The sequence below is a fragment of the Rattus norvegicus genome, chromosome 7 (genome assembly GCF_021556685.1).
Source record: "Rattus norvegicus strain SHRSP/BbbUtx chromosome 7, alternate assembly SHRSP_T2T, whole genome shotgun sequence".
In the NCBI taxonomy this organism is placed as follows: Eukaryota; Metazoa; Chordata; class Mammalia; order Rodentia; family Muridae; genus Rattus; species Rattus norvegicus.
The window spans coordinates 19,742,322-19,766,413 of NC_141540.1; the positions used below are offsets into that span (position 1 = coordinate 19,742,322).

Genomic DNA, 24,092 nt, shown 5'->3' on the forward strand with positions numbered 1-24,092 from the left:
TGCGCCAAAAAAACAATTAAGACAAAATTGATTGTTCTACAGTCCGAGTGATTATGCTCTATGGTCAAGCTAGTAGCTCAAAACATGGGTTCTCTTTAGATCCCCACCTCCTATCTGAAATCTGGACATAGGGTAGTGGTGATCTATGAATGGGGTCTCCTGCCTGCCCAGTGTCAGTTTGGGAAGACTGGGGTAGTCAAATCAGAAGGCTTTCTGGTTCTGGCCTGCCCTACACAGTGCTCAGACCTCCATCACCACAGTTGGGTTGTAGGTAACTGGTCCCGCTGCAGCCGTAGCTGTGATGCTGGTGTGCGTAGCCGCTCAGTGGTGTGCCAACGCCGAGTGTCTGCTGCAGAGGAGAAAGCCTTAGATGACAGCGCCTGTCCACAGCCACGCCCACCTGTGCTGGAGGCCTGCCAAGGCCCAATGTGCCCCCCTGAGTGGGCAGCCCTGGACTGGTCTGAGGTCAGTCTCCCCCCTTCTCCCCACCCAACCCACTCTCAGTACAGAAAGCACACAGAAACTGAGCTGTCCATTTGGAAAAGCTGTTAAGGCAACCTTGCCCCAAGGTTAAACCATGTACAAGAGAGGTGCATTATGGGTCCCAAGGCTTCTGGACTCTGGGCTTGGTCTGACCTTTGCATATGAAAGATGGCACGAGCCCGGGGCAGGTGATATTTTGTGGGTGACAAAGTAGCAGAGACTGGACTGGAGGCACAGAACCCACCTTTCCACTCAGTGTGCCACACTGGCCTAGCACCCTGATCATCCATTGAATATAGAACACCCCCTTCACTTGCAGTGTACCCCAAGTTGTGGGCCTGGTCTCCGCCACCGAGTGGTCCTTTGTAAGAGTGCAGATCAACGATCCACTCTGCCCCCTGGGCACTGCCCTCCTGCAGCCAAGCCACCATCTACTATGAGATGCAACTTGCGCCGCTGCCCTCCCGCCCGCTGGGTGGCCAGTGAGTGGGGTGAGGTAGGTAGGCTCTGCCCCCTGGGATGAGGGTGAGGACAGTGGTTGTAGGGAGATGACTCAGTGACTCTACTCTTCAGTGTTCCACACAGTGTGGCCTCGGCCAGCAGCAGCGCACAGTGCGTTGCACCAGCCACACTGGCCAGCCATCTCGAGAGTGCACTGAGGCCCTGCGGCCGTCCACCATGCAGCAGTGTGAGGCCAAGTGTGACAGTGTGGTGCCGCCTGGAGATGGCCCAGAAGGTATGTGAACCAGTGGGGCAAAGGGCACCAGGCTTTGAGAAGCCACAAGTAGGCATGGGTCAGATTTCCTGTTTTTAGTCTTTAAGATGCTATTAAAATTTTACTTATTGTTTTGCATAATTCATTAGTGAGATGGAGTCCCTGTGAAGGTCAGAGGGCAACCTGCAGGCAGTTGATTCTGTCCTTTCATCATGTGGGTCTTGGATTGAAACTCAGATCTTATATATAGGTGGGTTGACTTGCAACTCAATATACAACCGAGGATGACTTTGAACTCCTGATCTTTGGACTCTAGTTCCCAAGTGCTAGAATTATAGGACTTCACCACCACACCCAGTTTTTACAGTGCTGGGGGTGGTAGCCAGGACCTGGCCCAGCCAGGCAAAAGGCTCTACAACCTCAGACCCCAGCCTTGCTCAGACATTGTTCATATTTTGAGCCACACAAATCTACAAAGTGATTTCTGAGATGTTTATAACATTTCTGGCCTCTACCCATTAGACAGTGGTAGTCCCTACCACATTCATGATTTATAGAAATCTCTCCATGTCCCCAGACACTGTGTGCCCAGTTTGGGAAGGGAAAAATTCAGTGCTTACACACCATCGCTTTTACACTATACCTGTTTCTTAACCTGATTGGGGTTTTTCTTCTTTTCTTTCTGGGATTTTTTTCATTTTCATTTATCTTTGTTTGTTTTGTCACTTTGAGACAAGACCTCATGGAGCCCAGCCTGTTTGAACTTGAACTTCTTGTCCCAAGTGCTGGGATCAAAAGCGTGCACCACCACACACTGCTGGTTCTCCTTAATAAATCAGGCCTTCCTTGCTCAAACTCTGGGCTCAAGCGCTCCCCCTAGTGGTAGACCTTCCTGCATTGTGTCACTCACCACCTCTTCATTTTGAAAGAAGTGCTACATGAAAAATATGGAGCCTCTCAGAACCACATGCCACTGCTGAGTAGAAGCTTATATCCGTTGTCCCCAACAGAGGCATGTGTGCTAGGCGAATGCTTTCTCACTGAGTTACCCTCTGGTCGTTAGATATACAAATCCTTTGAGCTGAGCTCTTCGGTTTACTGGAAAGGAACCTACAGTGGTGGTGGGCTTTAAACAGATACTGCGTCTTGGCATCAACAGGGTTACAGATCTGTTACTTTAGTTAGTGAGCTGTCCAGGGCAGAAGAACTGCACATTCGAGGCTAGCCTGTACTGCAGAGTGAGCAGAAGACCTGCCTGAATAATGTATCCAGACACAGTCAAAACTAACAGCCAAAGGCAGGGCTAGGAACTAGAACTCAGAGAGCTGCCTAATACGCTCGTAGCCTAACGAGCTCAGAGTTCAATCTCCAGAACCCACATAGAGATGGAAGGAGAGAATCAAATCCATAAAGTTGACCTCTGACCTCCACACGTGTACTGTGACATGCACACCTGTGCGTATATATCATACACAGAATAATAAGTAAATAAATAAATCTATCCTCAAAAATAGGCTTCTGATAAAGCATGACTATACACCCTCTTTGAAGGGCGAGGAAACTTATATACAGAAAGGCAAAGTGACCAGCTAGCACTCACGACGACTGAGAAGAGTACTGGACTCTGATATCTTTCTCCCCCCCCCCCCCACCCCAACTTCCCTTCACTCTCTCCTACCCCTTCCCTCACCACTACAGAATGCAAGGATGTGAACAAGGTGGCTTACTGCCCCCTGGTGCTCAAATTTCAGTTCTGTAGCCGAGCCTACTTCCGCCAGATGTGCTGCAAAACCTGCCAAGGCCGCTAGGGTACCTGGAACCAACCTGGAGCACAGGCTGAGGCAGGGGAAATCCCACTGGAGAGGGCCTGAGGGGGGATGGGAGGGCTGGGATTGAAGGGTGAGACGCAGTTGAAAGTTATTTATTGGGTAACCCCTACAGGGCTCCTGGCTAGGGGGTGGAGAAGAGCTGGCTACCCAGGGACCCTCTTCAGTGTCTTGCCAAGTTGACAATGAAAGGAGAGGACTGCCCCTTGTCGCACACACTTTTAAGTCCCTAACACTCCCCCACCCTTTGATCGGAATATGTACTGTGAAGAGTGGGGGTGGGGAGAGGGTATGCTGGTACCCTGCCCCCCAGCACTGTTCTATCCCTACACTCTGAGCTGGGGGAATTTATATCTGCTATGGGGGGAGTGGGCTTGATACCACCTCCCTGTCACCCTCCCCCAGACTGACCAAGGGGAAGATCTACCCCAACCTCTGCCCTGCCTGCCCAGGGGGGGAGTCCAACATCCAGGCCATCCCCCATCATGGTGCTAACAAGCCCTGCCCTGGGGCCCACACACTCCTCACCAAGAAGCCTTCCATTAATAAAGTTCTGTCTTGTGTAGATTTCCGCTCATGCCTGGGTCTGTGTCTCTGTATAGGCATTCCATAGGCACTGTACCCTAGGATCAAAAGGGACCACAGCCAGGGTTAGCAAGATGTCAGGGGGTAAAGGCACTTGCTGCCAAACCTAGATTTAATCAATAGGAACCACGTGGTGGAAGGAGAGAACCAACACCTATAAGTTGTCCTCCGCCCTCCACAAGCTTGTTGTGGCATGTGTGCCCACACAGTACACAAATAAATGAATGAACAAGTAGAAGCTTTTCCTAAGGCACAGGGGAAGTAGTCCACACTTCCTAATGGGTCATCCTTGGCAGAGAGAAAGGACTTTGGCCACTACGGATTAAAACCTATCACTTTAAGACAAAAGTTTGACATTGCTACCTCCCCAGTGGGTAGCATGAGGAGGTGACAACCTCTTGGAACTATCATTTCCTCAAATGTCAACAGAAGACTCATGCGTGATCTGGTCTTCCAAAGATCAAGGACTGGGCTAACAATTAGTAGGCCCTACATGTGCCAGGGACTGCTGATCGAGCCAAGTCATGGAAACAGCAAAGCTGCAGGTGTGAAAACCCAGATTGGGCCAGGAATGGTGGTACACACCTTTGGTCCCCATGCTCCAGAGGCAGGATCTCTGAGTTTGAGACCAATTTTGCTACTCTGCATAGCAAACTCCAGACCAGCCAAAATTATACAGTGAAGCCCTATCTCAAAAACAAAAGAAAGCAAAACAAACCCAACAATATCCAGATTTGGGGTGGGGTGGAGGTGAGGGGGTGCTTGCTGGATAGATGGCTCGGCTGTTAAGAGGACTTCTGCTGTTTCAAAGGACCTCAGTCAATTCCAAGCACCCACATCAGGTGGTTAACAGCCTCGTGTAACTCCAGATCCCAGAGATCCAGCACCTCTGGCTTCCAAAGGTTCTCTCTCAACTCCACCCCTCCTCCTCCTCAGTAAAAAAAAAAAATTTTTTTTAAGACCATTCTTGGCTTAAACTGATAGCTCACTTTTCACAACAAGCATCGGGGCATGAGTTTGAATCCCCAGAGCCCACATAGAGCCAGATAAAGGTATCAAATATCTGGAAACCTGGTATTCCCACATGGAGATGGGAGTTAGAGACAGGAGAATCCTAGAAGCTTGCAGGCTAGCTAGCCTGACTTCCACAGTAGGAAAACAACAGAGATGCCTATCTCAAGGTGAAAGGTGAGAATTGGCACTTACCTCTGACCTCTCTCTACACACCCATATACACCCATATTGAAACACACAAATGAACACACACAAACACAAAGAAAAATTCAGACTTGATATACAAATTAGAAACATTATAGGGATATAAGGCTTGTGTCTTCCCTTTGTCCTTCCTTTACTAAGATACCTGACTTTGGAGAAACATTCTACAGGGAGAACCATAGGGTTTTACATGGGAACTCCCTGAGCAGGTACACATCTGAAATGGTACTTCCTTTCCCTGATTCTGAAGAGCGACCTCAACTAAGTGGCCAGTCCTGCAGTCAGCTGACCAGGGTCCTTTTTGCTATAACCTCTTTTCTTGAGGTAGATGATAGAGAAAAGACTTTAGTCTGGCAGTAGCTGCCAACCATCTTTGACCTATCCCTTCAGGCTGTAAACTCCAAACAGTTCCCTCAGCTCTGTCGTTGCTGCTAGGGCTCAGAGCATTGTCCCCGCCCTCAGCTTCCCTCCCCTGTGGCCATGGCCCCTCCCGCAAAGGAAGTAAAAGGGGGCTGTTGCAAGAGGAACTAGGGCCAGGAGCCTGTGAAGAAGGAGTAGGTGAAGGACAGCCATGGCAGAGCCACCCCCAAGAACCCTCTGAACCTGCACCCCTGTCATTACCCACAGGAGCCTGACACCACCCATCACCATGGTAAGTCATTCAAGGGTGGGATCTGGGAGTAGTGGCCTGGTAGCACCCTCAGAAATTGAGGCAATGGTTATGAGAACCACAGAGCCTTTAGAGACAGTCCCAAAGAACAGCACAGAGCACCCCATGTCCCTCACCAGGAATCAAGCTCCAATCTGAGGATGCCAGGCTGGGTATAGAAAAATGTCCCTGAAGAAATTATAAGGTTTTTGGGGAGAGGATATGGCTCTTCTCAGGGACTTAGAGAACTAACTAAGTTGTCAGCTCATCTCAAAACTAGTCTTCCCCTGCAGTTTGAAACAAGCACTTCCCTCTCTTGGCCTGTTTACAGAGCTCTTATTCAGAAGTTGGTCTAGAGATAGGAGTGTTTGAGGGGTGAGGGGCTTTTCTTGGGAATATTCAACAGAGGGGTCTGTTGGTTTGGCCATTTTCAATCCACCAGTGATGGGGCTGTGTCTCACGTGAGGGCTGTGGGGTGGGATAATAGTGCAAGTGATAGCAGGTGGTTTGACTACAACAGTCACAGAGGCAGATGATAGCTCAGTGGTAGGGCGCCTGGCTAGTATGTATACTCAAGGTCCTAGGTGTCATCTCTAGCACTGAAAATAAGCCATCGTCATTTAATTTCCAGTGCCAGTTACTATTACTAAAGAGAAGGAGTTGGAGATGTGGGGGTAGGGAAGAAGATAGCAAAGGATGAAAAGGAGGAGGAAGAGAAAGAGCTAGGGAGGAAAAAGAAAAATGTGAAAGGAGATGAGGAGGAATAGAAAGAGGGGAGGGAATGGAGGACTAGATGGAGAAAGGATAGAGGGATACAAAGGAGAAACTGTTCTCCCTATTATCCAAGGATGGCAGTGGAGACACTGCAGCCAGAGATGTCATTACAAGTTCAAGTTGAAGTCTGTTGATGATGAGAAGGCTGGAGGATGGTCAGCATCATGCACGGGTTTAGACCTGGCAGCATCATGGCACATACAATAAAAGCCAGTAGTGGTCACACAAATTACCCCATGGCTCCACAAACCCAGTTCACTTCAGCTTTCAATTTTTGTTAGTCAGTGAGAACAAGGACGTGTTCTTAGGAGAAGGATAGTTGTTGGTGTTCTTGGAGGCTATAGCAAACATAACTGGAGTGGAGGCAGGAAAGTGAGGTGAGAGAGAACATCTTTTAGAAAGCCAGTGAGGGCTGGGGCTGCGTCTGGGCTCTGTGGGTAGAATGCTCACTGCCGTGCACATAGCCTTGGGTTCCAGTTTGAGCAGCACATAAACTGGGCATGTTACTGCACACCTGTTGTCCCAGAACTCGGGAGGTAAAGGGAAGACTTCAGAGTCTTCCATGACTATAGAAAGTCTAAGGCCAGCCTGTGCTACATGAGGCCCTTTCTTTTAAAAACAGAAAAAAACAGGAAGAGATTTGCTACTTGAAAGGAAGGGAAACCCCTCCTCGTCTGCCAACACTGAAATGCTTAGTCAACAGAGTGCTCAGCAGACAGATGTGAGAGGGAAGAAATGCATCGAGTAAACAATGATAAAATACTGAAACCAGGTATAGCGGCACACATGAGTTGGAGGCCAGCATGAACTTCCTAGCAAGACCTTGTCTCAATAAAATCAAAATAGGAGCAAGCTGGAGCTCAGCTGATGGAGTGTTTCCTAGCATGCAGGAAGCCCTGGCTTCCATCCCCAGCACTGCATAACCAGGTCTGTCAGCCCAGAACTCTGAAATTGCAGATGGCAGAGTCAGTAGTTCAAGGTCACCTTCTGCATAGTGAATTTGAGTCCAGACTCTGTGACAAAAGACAGACTCACAAGCAAGGCAGGAGGGAAGGAAAAGGAAGTAAAAGAAGACAGTAGAAGAGAAAGAAAAAGATGAGAAAAAGAAAAAGAACCGTAACAGTGTCTGGGGATGCACTAGGGATGCTGAAAGCTTACGGGAGGAGGGGGGTTGAATGCCAGGATGCTATTGAAAGAACGTCTTATGGAACATGCATGCTAAGTACTCAGAGGCTGCTATTGCCTCTGAGGCTCGTGCATTGCTGGGTTCAGTGGGGGAGGTGGATTCAGGTCATTCCTTCTTGGCTACTGTGGACAGGTCACTGGCTATTCCTTTTTAGGTTGGTACTATTGTGGTTGCAATGGTGAGGGTTGCTGTTGGTGGTGAAGGTTAGTGTTAATGGTTCTCCTGGGTAGGTTGGAGGTGATGGTCATCTGTGATGACAGCTGGTGTTTAGTTTGTTACTTTTTAAAGATTTGTTTCTGTTTTTATTTATGTGTATGCATAAGTGTAATTGTATGCTGTCTGCATGCAAATGCCTATGGAGGCCAGACAAGGGTATCACATCTCCTTGAGCTGGATTTACTGCAGGTTATGAGCACAAGTAGATGCTGGGAACTCAACTTTCATCCTCTGTAAAAACACCAAGTGCTTTTAACCATTGAGCCATCCCTCTAACTCCTGCCATGTTTGGTTTCATAGTGCTTTGAGTGGAGGTCTCTTGAATCCCAAGCTAGCCTCAACCCCATGATATAGATAAGGATGACCTTACAAATCTGGTCCTCCTGCCTCTGCCTCCCAAGTGATAGGATGACTGGTGTTCGTCACCATGGTGATGGAACCCAGGGCTTCACCATTGCTAGGCAAGCATCCACCAACAGAGCCACATCCCCTCGTCTATTGTTTTTTGAGACAGAATCTCACATGGCATAAACTATCCTTGAACTCACAATGTAGCCAAGATGACCTTGAACTCCTGATTCTTTTGTCTGCACCGCCTGAGTACTGGAATTAAAGCCATGCCACCGTGCTGGGACAGCTGGTGTTTGATATCAATCATTAATTGTTGGTTTTTTCATAGGGAAACTGGCTGTGCTGATTATTTGGAGCTTCAATGACTGATAAGTCATTTGCTGTTGGTTGTCCATTGGTAGTTTCTAGTAATGGTCATCTAGCAATCCCTTATTAAATTTCGGATGGGATATGGTTGTATGTGGTTGTGAATGTCTGTGTGTCAGTGTGTGCATTGTATGTATAAGCTGCATGTGCTTATGGCCCACATGTAAAAACCAGAGGAGAACATCAGGTGTGCTACTCTGTTGCTCTCTGCCTTATTCCCTTGAGTCAGGATCTCTCATTGAATTTGGAGTTAGGCCAATAAAACCCACAGATGCTTTTGTATCCACCTCCCCTAGCACTGGAGTTCTAGGGGGATTTGTGACCATTGGCCAACTTTTTATATGGATGTTAAAAATGCAAACTCATGTCTTCATGGTTTTGTAGCAAGCGCTCTTACTGAGCCATTCCCCAGCCCTTCAGTGTGAATTTGTTTTCACTCCATATGTAAAGGTCAGTGAACAACTCATAGGGGCAGATTCTCTTCTTCCATTTGGGTACTGGGAATTGAACTTGGATACTCAGCTTCAACAACAAGCACCTTTACCCTCTCAGCTACCTTGCTAGCCCCTGGAGTTTTTAATGATGCCTATTTTGTGTTTGTGAGGTGTTTTCTGGTTGTGGTTGTTGTTGCCATCATTGGACACATTCATTCATTCATTCATTCATTCATTATTTATTTATTTATTTATTGTTGCCTATCCTAGCCTTAAACCCATCCTGATCCTCCTGTCTCAGCCTCCAAACTGCTAGGATTACTGGCCTGTGTTGCCACTTGTGTCTGTTTGTTATTGGTGGTGGTAGTTACTTGATTGCAGTTGGTGATGGTGACAACAGTGGTAGTTTTAAGAAATGTTAATGGTGGAATTGTTTGTTGTTTCTGTTTCCTACATTGACATGGAGGATTTTAGCAGTCTCTGACTTTGTGAGTAGGTGTGCGGAGGGTGGGCGGTTTTTGTTTTATAACGGTGGTTGCTTGAGAGTAGAGGTAGTTGCTTTGAAGGCTTCGCTACAATGTGAAAGAGACAGGGCTGGAGATGCAGTGTGGTGGCAGAACACTTGCCTAGCACATTCAGGGCCCTAGGCTCCATTCCTCATATGACAGAAACAAACAAACAAAAGGAATAAGGGGAACCTAGAGAGATGGATCAGTGGTTAAGAGTACTCAGAGGGCTGGGGCTGGAGAGTTGGCTCAGCAGTTAAGAGCACCGATTGCTCTTCCAGAGGTCCTGAGTTCAATTCCCACAACCATCTGTAAAGAGATCCAATGCCATCTTCTGGTGTATCTGAAGACAGCTACAGTGTACTTACATATAATAAATGAATAAATCTTAAAAAAATTTAAAAAAAAAAAAGAGTACTCAGAGGGCAACAGAGTCTGCTGGGCTGCCTTGTCTGGCCTCGGTGGAAGAGGATACATCAAGGCAGGTTGGTACCTGTGTTGGAGAAGGAGCTCCCCTTCTCTGAGGAAAGGGAGTGGGGGAAAAGAGGGTGGGAGAGTAGGACTGGGAGGAAAAGAGGGAAGGGACTGCAATTAGATTGTAAAGTGAAGGAAGGGAGGGAGGGAGGGACAGAGGGAGGAAGGAAGGAAGGAAGGAAGGAAGGAAGGAAGGAAGGAAGGAAGGAAGGAAGAAGAGTACTCATCTTGCTGAGGTCGAGTTCAGTTTCCAGCACCCACGCCAGGTGGTACCTTAGTATTGCCTGTACCTCCAGTTCTTAGGGATCCATGGGTACCCAAAAGCACGTGCACGCACACACAGCATAGACACAGGAATAAAAATAAAACAAATCTTTCATTAAAAACAAAAACAGATCAAGAGGCCAGTGGCCAGGGAGATGAAACAAAAGGAGATATTTAGAATAGAAACTTAAAACCCACAGTTTGGGGGCTGGAGACATAGTTTACTTGGTGAAGTATTTGCCTTGTATACATGAAGCCCTGTGTTCCATCCATAACACTACATAATCCAGCATGGTAGTGTAAACCTCTCAGCACATGGGAGAAGGGGCAAGACAATCAGAAATTCAAGGTGACCCTCTGTTTTATACCAACTTTGAGCCAACTTGGGTTATACGAGGCCTGGTCACAAATAAACTAAAGCAACATTAAACTTTTTAACAATATTTATTTACTGTGAGTGGAGTGAACTTGCTTATAGGCCATGGCTTATTTGGAAGAGTTTGTTCCTTCCTTTCATAATGTAGATTCAGGGGATCAAATTTGAGTTATAAGGCTTAGCAGCAAGTTCCCTTACCCACTAAGCCATCACACCAACATAGCATTTTTTGTAAAAGTACCCACAACTGAGATGGAAGTTGTTAGCATTCTCTCTAAGCTCCACCCCACAGTTACCTGGCAATAGCCAGGTATATCTGACACTATAAAAGGGGTTGCTTGCCCCCTCCTTATTCTCTTGCTCTCTCTTGTTCTCTCTTGCTCTTCCCCTCTTCCCCCCTTTGTCCTCTCTCTCCTCAGTCCCCTCTCCCCGCTTCTCTTCATGTGCCATGGCTGGCCTCTACTTCTCTCTTTCTCTGCCTTACTACACTCTTAACTCCCTTCCCCATGCCCTGAATAAGCTCTATTCTATACTATACCATCGTGTGGCTGGTCCCTCAGGGGGAAGGGATGTCTCAGCATAGGCCCGCTAAGGCACCCCCTTTTTCACACTGCCATAAAACATAATCCTTCCTCTCTTTATCTTTTTATCAACACAATATTGGTGCCAAAACCCGGAACATATCCTCTCTTTATTGTTTTATAAACATATCACAGAGACAGGGTGCCCCATTCCCCTTTCACCATCAGCTTCCCCCTCCCCTTTTCCTTCTCCTCCTCCTTATAAGAAAAAGGGAGGTATGTTGGTATCAGGAACTGCTTTGGCCTCCAGCAGTGACGTGTCACCTGGTCATCTGTGCATCTTGGCAACGGCCATACATTCCCCACATCACATACCTTTGGTTCAGATCCCACCTTCACATTTCAAATAAAGGCAGACCTTTCCTGCCTCCTCTCTTCTCTTTCTCTCTTCTTTTCTCTCTTTTCTCTCTCTCTCTTCTCCCTCTCTCACCCCACCCCGCACGGTCTCTGTCATCCCAATAAACCTCCATGTAAGACCATGTTGACCTGGTGTGGTTTGTCCGGACTCAAGCTGCGATTTCCATCCCAACAGAAGTGGTATTGCACACCAGCAATTCCAGAATTTGGAATATGGTGACAGGAGGATTAGTAGGTTAACAGTAGCCCGGATGATGAAATACAATCTCAAAAATAGAAAAAAAAGCAAGGTTACTGAGATGGTTCAGAGGGTAAAGGTAACTGCTTCCAAACTTGATGACCTGAGACTCATTTCTTCAAGTTGTCCTCTGACTGCAGGTGAACTGTCCAACCCTCAACACATAAATTAATAAATATAATTTTAATTTAAAAAAAACATACAGAGAAAATAAACTATTAAATATATCAGGTCTTACCTATATGGGTTTGATAATAGAAATCCATGTGGTATTTTTAAGAAATATGAACAATAGAAGGACCTACAACTGATTGGACAAGGAAGATAGGAGGGAATCAATGGGCATCAGCTTTGGGCATGGGAGCTCACTAGGCTTCTCCCTAGTGAGCAAAAGACTAAGACTCAAGTCACCCCCTTTCTAGCTTCTGTGTGGAGAATTTAAGGAGGTATAAGAGACCCCAGCTACCTCCAGAAAGACAAAGGTCCCTATCTGTCGGCCTCCAGCTAATCCAGAAGGAAGTAAGCCCACTGATCCCATCAGATACACATCCCCCAACCCAGCCCTGTGAAGGGAGACTGAGACACTCAGAACTTTGGAAGGTTAGACTTTGGCTGTTTGCACAGTTCAGAGGTGTGGGTGCAGTCTAAAAACCCATGGCTGGTGGAAGGCAGGTCCAGGGTCCTAGGACTAGCCCCCTGAGAGCCAAGGGCAGGGCACAAGAGCCACAGCCAGGGCTAATGGCAGCTTTGGGTTCACATCTCCACAGCTCTAAGGACCCTGGTGAGGAAGGAAGTGGCTGTTCTATTTCTCTCTAGTCTGAAGCTCTTGCTCATCACCACCCAATCCTCAGAGAACTTTGTTAACAGAGTTGGAGTCACCGCCTTTGTTCCCACAAGCCAGCCTCAGCCACTAGTCCTCCCTCCGTAAGCCAATTAAAACAGTCAAATTAAGAGCAAAAGGGATTCATTCAATGCAGCCACATTGGGAAGAAGAATAAGGAAATACAGTGACACAGATACATGCCAAGTCCATCTTCACGGCCCTGAAATGAGGTTAAGTTTAATTAGAGGCCAGGGTTATGCTTATGTATGTACTTCCTAGTGAAGGTGTGGACCTTCCCACCACTAACACAACAATGTCTCTTCTGTAAGGTGGTCTAACAAATTAGGCTCCTCTGACTGCTCTAGCTTTAAGCTTTCTCTCCTTGCATGATTTTCCTGGGAGAAATTCCAGTTTCTTTGGGTTTCAATAGTCTGATAGCCAAAGTAAGGCACACAGTGTCTTTGTAGAATATGTTCAGCCAACCAACCTAATTACAACGGGCATATCTATTGTAAATTCGAAAGTTCCATCACTTGGCTCTTCCCCCCACTTTGGACCCATAGGAGCTGGCCAAGCTCAAGACAGACACCCATAATGGTAATGAGATGTTAGTATTTTCTTACAATAATCTTTGCCTTGTTGAATTTGTACAGCTGATTCATGAGATCTACTGCACTTAGAGTTCTTATTTTTCAATGAGGAAACTGAGGCGGGGAGGCCTAGCAAGCTGCTAGATAAAAAGTGGAAGATGATTTTGACCTGATCCTTTCAAGAGGCCACTTCTCCTGGTAGCCATCTTGACTGTGGCTTCCCTTTCCTCTGTGTAGAAAATGAGAGTTCAACGAGGGTTTGTCATGAGGAGCCCGTTCCTGTTAAATAGCCTCTGGGCACCCTCCCAGCCTCATTTGAACCTGGGCTCTCCATTCCAAAGAAGCTAAGATCCTGGAGCTTCACCACAGATGTATGTCCAAGGCCTTCTTGACCCTCTTAGGGTCAACTTTGGCTTTGGCTGATAATACCCACCTAGCCTTTGCACCCTCCAACATGGCCTCTCCTTGAGACATTATCTTCATCAACTTGCAGCACCATTCGGAGCTTCAAGAGTGGAGATTAGACCCCATCTGCCTAAGCCATGCTTGTACCTACTCCAAGCACTGATAGAAATCAGGAAGTGTGTTCACTGCACTACAAAGCTTGCAAGCCTGAGCCCTACAAGAGCCACCACCTTGACCACAAACAGCCCCTCCCTTTAATAGCACAAAGTAGGTTGTCTTGTCATCTCTCACCCACCTCCAACCCCACTCCACCCCACCCCCATGCAGGCAGAGCTAACTGAAGAGATAGAGGAAGAATCTGCCTTCTACTTCTCACCATAGCCACCTACAGCCCCTCAGTGTCTTTCACAAGAGACAGCAGATTGAGTCATATTTAGCTGTGGTCAACTAAGACCACAAACCTATTTGTTGCAACTGCTCCCACCCACAGTTCAAGGAAGGAACTTAGGAACACATAGTTTCAACTTGAACCAGGGAGACAAAGGAGTATTTTTGAGGGGATTACAAGAGACTGTCTTAACTCCAGAGTACTTCATTCATTCACTGATTTGACTATTTAGCTAGGTTTTTAGAGATTTATCTATTTTTATTTTATGCGTGTTTTGTCTGCATGTATGTCTATGTACCATATGCATGCAGGGCCCGAGGAGGCCAAAAGAGGACATCAGATTCCCTGAAACTGGAGTTACAGTCAGTTGTGAGCCACCAAGTATGTGCTGGGAACCAAATCAGGTCCCCTGAAGAGCAGTCAGTGATCTTAAGGGCTGACTGCACGACCATATCCCCATAGCTAGTTTGAGACAAGCTCTCATGTAGGCTAGTATCCAACTGAGTGCATTCTTGAACTCCTGGATTTTCTTCCCTCTACCCACTGAATAATTGGATTCAAGATGTATACCACTACACCCAGTTTATGTTGTGCTGGAGATGGAATCCAGGGCTTCATGCAAGCTAGATAAACACTCTGCCAAGCAAGCAACATCCCCAAGATCCTGCCTTCCCCTCACAAGTAGCAAGGAGTACACCTAGGAATACACTGATGATTTTTATGACACAGCAGAGCAGAGAGCAACTGGAGGAGCTTGGATGTTGAAGGCAGGACAGACAGTGAGTGAATGTCATGAGATTGAAAAGACAGAAGCCACTGAGCAATCTGAGGAAAGAGGAGAAAAAAAAACAGAAAGAGGAACCCAGCTTTAAAGGCTAGAAGTGTCAACCATAGCTGGCCCTGCAGCCTCCAACCTTGAGGCACCATAGTTTTTTCTTCTGAAAATGGACCTAATAATAGTATCTGTGTGTTGAAATGAAGAGTTGAAGTAATCCACTTTAAAATCCTGGTCACAGGACTAGAGCAATGGCTCAGCAATAAAGAGCACTGATGCTCTATAATGAGGATAAAGGTTAAGGGCTCAGCATCCACATCCTGTCTGTTATCTCCAGGTCCTAAAGCTCCAACCTGCTAACACCCTCTTCTGGCTTTTACATGTACACAAGTGCCAACACCTACACCCCACACCCCCACACAGTCACACACTTATACATACACATTTGTATATACATACATGCATGCATACATACATACATACATACATACATACATACATACAGTATTTTTAAAAGTGTAGTCATGTACATCATGACTTAGTCAATAGTATGTAGGTCAGTTGGTAGAGAGCTTGCCTAGTACGCATGAAGTCCTGGGTTTGAGCCCTAGCACTCCACAAACCCTAAGTAATGGGTGTGAGGTGTGATGATGCACATATGTCCTCCCACACTGGGGAAGCAAAACAGTAGATCAGAATCTCAAGGTCATCCTTAGCTACATAACATGTTTGAGGCTGGCCTGAACTGTATGACTCTGCCTCATCACCCTTTACTAGGGGATTACAGATATTATGATCCTTGTCCCAGGGTCTGCCCTGATGGGTTCTATGCTTGCCTTTACACACGTGTGTGTGTGTGTGTGTGTGTGTGTAATATACATACATATATATGCATACATGTATACACACATATATTGCAATGTATATATGTAATATGTATATACCATGTATATGATGTATATGTGCATATTATACATATATATTCTGTCTATGATAATCTTTCCTGACCTAAACCTCACTATGTAGTTCAGGCTGTCCTTAAACCAACAGTAATCCATTTCCCTCTGCCTTTGGAGTGCTGGGATTAAGTGCATAAAGTGCCCTTAAGAAAAATAATGGCAAGCAAGATGGATGGCTCAGTGGGTAAAGGCACTTTTGAGCAACCCTAGTTATCCAAGCTCAATCTCCAGAACCCAGAAAGGTGGATGAAGAGAAGTGACTTCACAGTGTTCTCCTCTAGCCTTCACACCGGCACACCCACTCATACCATGCTCATATACATACAGTAGTAATAAATAAGAATTGTAAAAAATGAAAAATACAAAACAAAAAGTTTAGTAAGGACTGGAAGCGAAACATAATGATAGAACAACTAGGGCTGGAGAGATAGCTCCGTGGTTAAGAGCACTAACTGCTCTTCCAGAGGTCCTGAGTTCAAATCCCAACAACCACATGGTGGCTCACAACCTCTGTAATGAGATCTGATGCCCTCTTATGGTGTGTTTGAAGACAGCAACAGTGTACTTATATATAATAAATAAATCTTTTTTTTAAAAAAAAAGGTAAAACAACTAGTATATGTAAGTCTCAGGATTCCAGTACTGGCACTGAAAAGTTAGTCAAACATTATGGTACTCAGGATGGTGAAGCAGAAGAATCGGTAGTTCAAGACCAGCCTGGAATACGTCGCCAATTGCAGGCGAGTTCAAACGTCTGAGGAAGACCTTATGCCCAAACAAGAAATTTACCTATGCAGTGTATGAATGTTTGGAAGCTAGCCATGGCTGCTATTGTCATTTCCTGTGGTCACCAAACAAAAGTCCTTCCCTGGCATGCTACAGAGCTGGAATTCACTTCTGTCCCATCAACCATTTACACAGTCTGCCTGTCCATACTCCAGCACCTCAAACATCAGCTCAGAGAATGGCAGATTCATCTTTTCATATCATACCAAATTCATAAATGACTCCACCCCTAATTTACATGGTCTGTCCTCATCGACACTCTGGTCTTCCTGTCTTGCAAACAGGAAGCACCCACTACTGTGACCCGACCTCTCTCCCCAGCCTCTGCCCTTCCTCTTCTCATCCAGACTGGCTGATGGTGAGTTCTAATAGTCCTTCTATACTATGATTTCAGACCAGGATCTTGCCAAAAACCTCCCTGGGGTCATTCTCAGAGTGCAGTCAATTTTCAGTAGCTCAGATGGCCCAAAATTCCTTGCAGCTCCCAATACAGAAGCATCCCACCCAGGTACTTCGACTTCCCAGGCAGCTCTTTCTTAGCATCTCCAGGTATATGTTACCTTTAACAGCTGCACATTGTGGCATTCCATGAACTTCTCCCCTTGCCCTGTCCCCTTCATGTAGAGAGCCTGTTGCGTCGTACCTGGCACTCTCTTTTTTGCAATGCCAGGGAAGATCCCAGGGTCCTGTACACATAAAGGCAAGTATAGAACCCACCATGGAAGGCCAGGGCAAGGATCAGAATACCTACAGTCCTCTAGTAAAGGGTGATGTGACTCAGGAATGAAACCTCCACCTAGACTTCCCCAGTAAGGGACTGGGGCATGGCTCAGGAGTAGAATCCCTGCCTAGAATCCCCCAATGAGGGGCTGGGACATGGCTCAGGGCTGGAACTCCTGCCTAAAATCTCCCAGTGAGGTGCTAGGGATGTGGCTCAGGGGTGGAGCCTCTGCCTAGAATTCCCCAGTAAGAGGCAGAGGGCGGGGGGGGGGGGGAGGGGGAGGGGGGGTGAAGCCATATCTAGAAACTTCAAGTGAGAGGCTGGGGTTGGCTCAGGAGTAGAATGCCTACTTAGCATTCAAGTGTGAGGCCCTGGGTTCTATCCCCTGTTTCAGCAAGAATGAAAGAATAGGGAAAGAACAGTATGGAAGAAAGGAAAATGAATTCATGTAATCCCCTGTAATGCAGTGGGGAAAGTTATGAATGCTAAAATATGTATCTGCAAATCAAGTGGTGACACTAGTGGTCTCAAAATGAAGTGAAGCCACCAGATGTGTCCACCTGTAAAGCAGAGATGAAAGCTCAAGAGGAACACTGAGACGGATTATTGGGGGTAAGGGTTTTATTAAAAGTTATTGACACCATGGACAGACAGACTGAATCACAAAAGTGTAGCCCGGGCTCTGAGGAGAGTTCAGAGATGGACAACATGGCAGGGACTCTGAGGAGGGTAAATCAAGGTCCTGCGGCAGAAGTAGCAGTCTCAGTCATCCCTTTCTGAGGATGAATGTTTTACAACACAGGCTACAGACAGGTTCTCTGATTTCCAAGCAGGAGGCCACAGAGTTATGGGATTACAGGCACACATGTGTCACGGCACCCGGTTCAACACCTGACCTCACGTCACACACACTAAATAGGATGTATAAAATGACCTTCGAGCTCTGCCAAACACCCGACAACCGAGCCAGCACTGTCTCTGCGACAAAGTCCCTTGAGCAGTGAAGCAGCACTCACTGGGACTGGGAGCGAGCACTGCTGACTGATACAGGATGTGTTTCCTCTCCAGGTGCCTTGTGTGGTCTCCAGTTGCACATCACAGTGAATAAATGTCCAACCCTAGGCCCAAAGCAGTTTAGTAACTAAAATGACCTCTGGCTATGTATAGCTATAAAGGAAACATTAGTGAATTTCCTTTTGAAACTTGAGTCCTAGTCCCAGAATATCTCATGATATATGTATAAATATTCCACTTATCCCCAGCTAACCTAAATGTAATAATCACTTATCACTCAGGATGGATGAACTAATTCTCCTGCCTCTACTTCTTGAGTGCTGGAAGGAGAGGTGTAGCAATGTTAGGCAGTGCTGGGGATGGAGCCCAGAGCTTTGTGCATGCTAGGCAACTGCTCTACTAAATGAATCACATTCCAGACGGGGTGGGGGGGTAAAAGATGTGTGTATTCATTTATTTTGTCTGTGTAAATGTATGTGTAGGTGTGTGCACACACAGAAACCTCTATACATGCTTGCACTAGAAGATCAGAAGAGGCTGAAGAGGGTGGCAGAACCCTCTTCCATCATGTTCTATTTAGTCTTCTGAGGCAGAGTCTTTTCCTGAACCTCTTGCTAGGCTGAAGGCTCCAAACTCCAGCAATCCTCCTGTCTCCAGTCTTGCACCATTTGGAGTTGGGTTACAGGCTTTTTCAGGGATGCCCAGCTTATTACATAGTAAAACTAACTCTAGTACTCATCATTTTGGAACAAGTGCTCTTAACTTCCAACCCATCTCTTCAGCCTTTTTTTTTTAATTTGTTTTGTTTTGTTTAAGACAGAGTCTCATTTTGCAGCTCAGGCTGTCCTCAAGCCCACGGCAATCTTACCTTAGTCTCCCGAGCACTGGGAGACACCAATCTTGGATTCCAAAATGTGTTTGCTGTTTGGTGTTTTTTTTTTTTTTTTTTGGTAGTGGTGGTGAGTTTTGAGTTTTGTTTTATGTTGGTTTGGTTTGGTTTTTGGTTTTGTTCTTTGGTTGATTGGGTTGTTGTTTAAAATTAAAAAACTTGAAGCACTTCAGATTCCTAACATTTTGATTAAAGATACTCAGCTGGTATTGATTTTCTCTTTATACATAAAATATTTTTGTTGAGCCAAGAGTGGTGACAATGACGTTAATCCTTAACTCAGAGGTAGAGCCAGGAGATCTCTGTGAGTTAGCCTTGTCTACATAGTGAGTCAGTTTCCCATCTCCCAGCTCTAATTAGTTGTGTACCCACCCACTAAAAATGTCAGCTACATCCCTATCTCTAAGACAACCAAAAATAACCACACAGGCTGTGGGTGTAACTCAGTAGTAGACCACTTGCCTAATGTGCACAAGGCTCTGTGTTCCATGCCCAGCATGGATTAAAAACAAAATTCTGCTACCCCAAAGGGTATGCCACAAGGGATACCATGCCCTGGTTCAGAACTCCTGAAGGTGTTAATCCTTACTTACCTCTATGTCCCAGCCTTTTTGCCCCCTGAGCACATAATCGCCCTTTATACACAGAGAATCCCCAGACTATCCCCCTTTCAGTAGTGTCCATCCATGCCCCCTCTCTTATCATGCCTCTTATCGTATTTTCTGTGTTAGTTACTTTTCTATTGCTGTGATAAGACACAGTGACCAAGGTGACCTAAAGAAGGAAGTGGTGGTTTGAATAAGCAAGGTCCCATTGGCTCATCTGTGTGAATAAGCTAGTTTGAGGTGTTAGTCCCAGCTGATGGGATGGTTTGGGCAGTTTGAGAGGTGTGGCCAGCTTGGAGGAGTATGTCACTGGGGAGCAGGCTTTGAGGTTTCAAAACTCCCACCATTCCCAGTGTGTCCTCTCTTCCTCTTTGCCTACTAATTGTGGATCAGGATGTAAGCTCTCAGCTTGTTCCTATCACTGTGACTTTGCTCTGCCACCGTAGACTCTAACCCTCTGGAACTGTAAGTGGAATTAAACACTTTCTTTTATAAAGACTTGGTCGCGGTATTTTGTTACAGCAACAGGAAAGTAATTAAGACAGGTTTATTTGGGGCTTATGGTTCCAGAGGGATAAGAGCCCATCACCATCAGAGTGGGGAATCCTAGGAGCAGGAAGACATGGTGACTGAACTTTAGAATATAAGTTCTCACATCTCAAACCTCAAGCAGGAAGCAGAGACCTAACTGGAAATGACATGAGTCTTTGAACTCTCAAAGCCTGCCTACAGCGATGTACTTCCTGCATAAAGGCCACACCTGACAAATTACCCAAAGAGTACTACCACTATTAGTGTCCAATAGTGATCAAGCATTTTGGGGACCAAAGTATTCAAAAGACTGAGACTGTTGGGGACATCTCATTCAAACCGCCATGCTTCCTTTGCTTCCCCACCCCTAAATGTCCTTCTTTCACTAGCTTTTTCCTCACTGTGACAAAATATGGGACACAGACAATACAGCAAAGATTGATTCCTGGGTTCAGCAGGACCCATTGCTTTGGACTTGAGGAAAATCAGCATGCCATAGCACTGGGAGCTTGCAGTAGAGGCTGCTCATTGTGTGATGGTCAGGAAGGAGAGAATGGGAGATGGGAAAGGAGCTGGAAGGTACTTACTGAGCATGCACAAAGCCCTGGATTGCATCCGCAGCACTGCTCATACCACATATGGCCATGCACTCCTGTTATCCCAATGCTTGACGTAAAGGCAGAAATTGCTGAAGCTCAAAACCATCCTTTGCTTCATAGTGAGATTCAGACCAAACTAGTCTACAAGGTGTGAGGGCTCACTGGAAGGAAGGACGGAAGGAAGGAAGGAAAGAGGGACTGAGTGAACGAATGGAGATAAGTTTAGTCAGGATGTCATCCCATAAGGATATATGTCAAAGCAAAGGATTCAACCTTCATTGTTCAGGCTGTGAACCTGAGACATGGCTGAAGCTGATGATCTATACTATAATTTATACAAATATATGCAATTCTAATTACATTGATTGGTTGGGCAAATGTGCACATGATACTGTACACATGTAGAGGACAGAGAACCAGGAGTTGGTTCCTTCCTATCGTGTGGGTCAGGTTATCGGGCTCAGCAGCAACTATCTTTACCCACTGAGCAATACAGTCATTCTTTTTAGAGTCAGAATCTCACTATATGTCCCCAGCTGGTCTGAAACTCACTATGTAGGTCAAGCTGGCATCAAACTCACTGAAGTCCTCATAACTCTAACCTCCTAAGTGCTGGGATTACAAGCATGTCACATGAGGAAGGATCACTCAAGGAGCTGAAAATGTAACTCAGCTAGACCAGTTCTTGCCGCATGCCCAAAGTCCTTGGTTTGATCTCCAGCACGTCATAAACTTGACCTGATGGCTCACTGAGGATGTCTCAGGTAGAGAAGCAAATTGTGAAGAGATGAGAATGAAAACTTGGTTAAGCAACTTCATCGAGGAGGATTGAGACTTCTAGCTGGGCAGTGGTAGGGCATACCTTTGATCCCAACACCCCAGAGGGAGAGGCAGATCAATCTCTATGAGTTTGAAGCCAGCCTGGCCTACAAAGATAATTCGAGGACAGACAAAGCTACACAAAGAAACACAGTCTTGAAAAAAAAAAAAAAACAGAGTTCTAAAGAATCTAATCACAAGTGGTTCATTGTTAACATATTTAAAACACAATACAAGTTGGGGGGAAAGTTTCTTGGTATAACACAATTCCCAGTGCACAAGGACTATAATTACATTGAAACTTGACTTAGGGTACATGTCATTTCTTTCAAGAAGATAGGTTCTAGAGATAAGCTACCTGTGCTAGCTTAAGGGTCTAGGGAAGTCTCTGGCCTGGTCTCCATCATTCAGATAGCACAGAAGTCATTTGGGCTATTAGCTACCTCTGGTCCTGGTTATGGGAACTTGGGAGAGCCTCTGGCTGTAAATGTTATTGAGCCTCTCCGGTCCTGATTGTAGGGTGGTCTGGCTCAACACAAATCATCAGACTATTAATCACTACCAATTCCCTGCTTTCTGGGTAGAAGAATGGGTATTTCATCTTTCCCGTTGGAATAATAATCCTGTGTGTGAAACATTCCTGGCCTCCCTGGACATCTGTGGGCACAAGGACCTTTATGCAGTGCTCCCAATGGCAGACATCTGTCATTCAAACACAGACAGTTACATCATTTCCATAGTCGGGAATAGAGAGAAGCAGAAAGATCATACTACATCCTGAGTTCAAGCCCAGTGTGATATACATGAGTCTCTGTCTCAAAACAAACCAGTTATTTGTAAGCTTGATGAATAGGGGTGTAACAGAAAACCATGTACAGGTTTTCTGACAGAGATAGGACCAGATTGGTCATATTAGGGAATTAGCTTTATATCACTGTGGCATACCCTCCTAACGGAAAGAAACAATGCAAATGTAGAGAGGCTTATTTTGCAACACAGCTCAGGGAGATTTAATGGTGGGAAGCCATAGCAATAGGATGATGCTATCCTCTGTGGCAGGAAGCTACAAGGTGAAGGTATGGATGGAAAGATGAGCCAAAAGAGAAGTTTCAGGAATGCATATTGCTTTGGACAGGAAGCCTTTAGGGGCCTTAATTCACCCCCAGGGTGTTCCCAGGAGAGGAGGAAGAAACAGGTTTCTTTTCTGTGATAAAATATCCTGAGAAAAACAACTTTGTAAGGACAAAGAGCTTATTACACAGTTCTAGGCTACAGTCCATCATTGTGGGGAAGTTAGAAGCAGGGAACTGAAGCAGCTAGTTAGATCACATCCACAGTCAAGAGCAGAGAGAGATAGCCCAGTGTAGGAGGACACACTTTTAAGCCCAGTATTTGGGAGGCAGAAGCAGGCTAATTGCTATTGAGTTAGAGACTAGCCTAGTTCACATAGTGAAAGTCAGGCTAGTAAGGGCTACCTAGTAAGATAAGAGGGGAAATGGGGGTGGGGGTAGGGGGAACAGAGACAGAGACTAATATGCATACTTACTTGTACCCAATCCTCTCTCTACAAGGACTGGTGTAATGCTAGCCTAGAATTCCCAAGTGAAGGGCTGGCATATGGCTGGGAACAAGAACAAGTCTACCCACTTTAATTAAGGTAATCAAGATAATTTCACACAGACATGCCACAGGCCAAACCGACCTAGAAGTCCATTACTGAGACTCTTCTCAGGTTATTCTAAATCATGTCAGGTTGACAAAACTAGTTATTACTGCCAAACAGTGGTGACACAAGCCTTTAATACCAGCACTCAGGAGGCAGAGGCAGGTGAATCCCTGAATTGGAGGCTAGATTGATCTACAGAGAGAGTTCCAGGACAGCAAAGATATACAGAGAAACCCTGTCTCAAAAAAACAAAACCAAATAAACAAAAATGCTAGCTATTACTGGGGTAACGGAGGAAGAGCGATTCAGAAGCTGGGGGTGAAGGTAAATAAGATGCCCAACCGTGCTCCCCTTCAAGGGCTCATCCCTATTCCACCACCCTCCTTCCCAGGGCAGCAAGGAGCGCTTTCACTGGCAGAGTCACAATGTGAAGCAGAGTGGTGTGGATGACATGGTGCTGCTGCCCCAGATCACTGAGGACGCCATCGTGAGCAACCTCCGCAAGCGCTTCATGGATGACTACATCTTCGTATCCCGAGCAGTGCAGGGGCACAAGAGGGTGACTGGGCAGTCATAGTCAGGACGAAGTACTGGGGCAGGGAAGGATGCCAAAGGAGTGACAGTGCAGAGGGGCCAAAGAAAGCCCAGCCTAGGGTTGGAGGGGAAGATGAATAGATGGAGCAAGGATGGGCAGACTGAAGGATATACGTCAAGTAACCATAGTGCTATGGTTTGAAATGCCATGGCTGCCATAGTACCCCTGCCTTTTGAGAGCTAAACCACTACACTACCCATTCCCCTATTTCTGGATCCAGCCATCATTTTGTGAGAGACTCAAGGTGCATTCAGGCATCTCATCTCTCTCTCCAAGCAAAGTAGGGTATTGTCAGGATAGAATAAGTGGTAAGAAGTGTTTGAAAAGC

At 46.0% G+C, this 24,092-nt stretch overlaps 2 protein-coding genes across 26 annotated transcripts in view; both read left to right on the plus strand.

The window, feature by feature from the left end:
- Adamts10 (ADAM metallopeptidase with thrombospondin type 1 motif, 10) overlaps positions 1-3,601 on the plus strand; it is a 29,912-nt gene extending 26,311 nt beyond the window's left edge. For 19 of the 25 annotated variants that reach the window (XR_015623993.1, XR_015623994.1, XR_015623995.1 and 16 more), the window contains 4 exons: positions 261-465; positions 803-979; positions 1,057-1,219; positions 2,897-3,589. Coding sequence is in view for 22 of the 25 variants with exons in the window: in XM_087557086.1 (XP_087413212.1) it covers positions 261-465; positions 803-979; positions 1,057-1,219; positions 2,897-3,006 (655 nt within the window). In the remaining 3 variants the exon portion in view is untranslated. 25 annotated transcript variants of the gene reach the window in all.
- A 1,731-nt stretch (positions 3,602-5,332) lies between these two features.
- Positions 5,333-24,092, plus strand: part of Myo1f (myosin IF) — a 50,519-nt gene continuing 31,759 nt past the window's right edge. The window contains 2 exon segments of the mRNA NM_001108076.2: positions 5,333-5,479; positions 23,561-23,698. Coding sequence (NP_001101546.1) covers positions 5,477-5,479; positions 23,561-23,698 — 141 coding nt within the window. The 5' untranslated portion in view covers positions 5,333-5,476.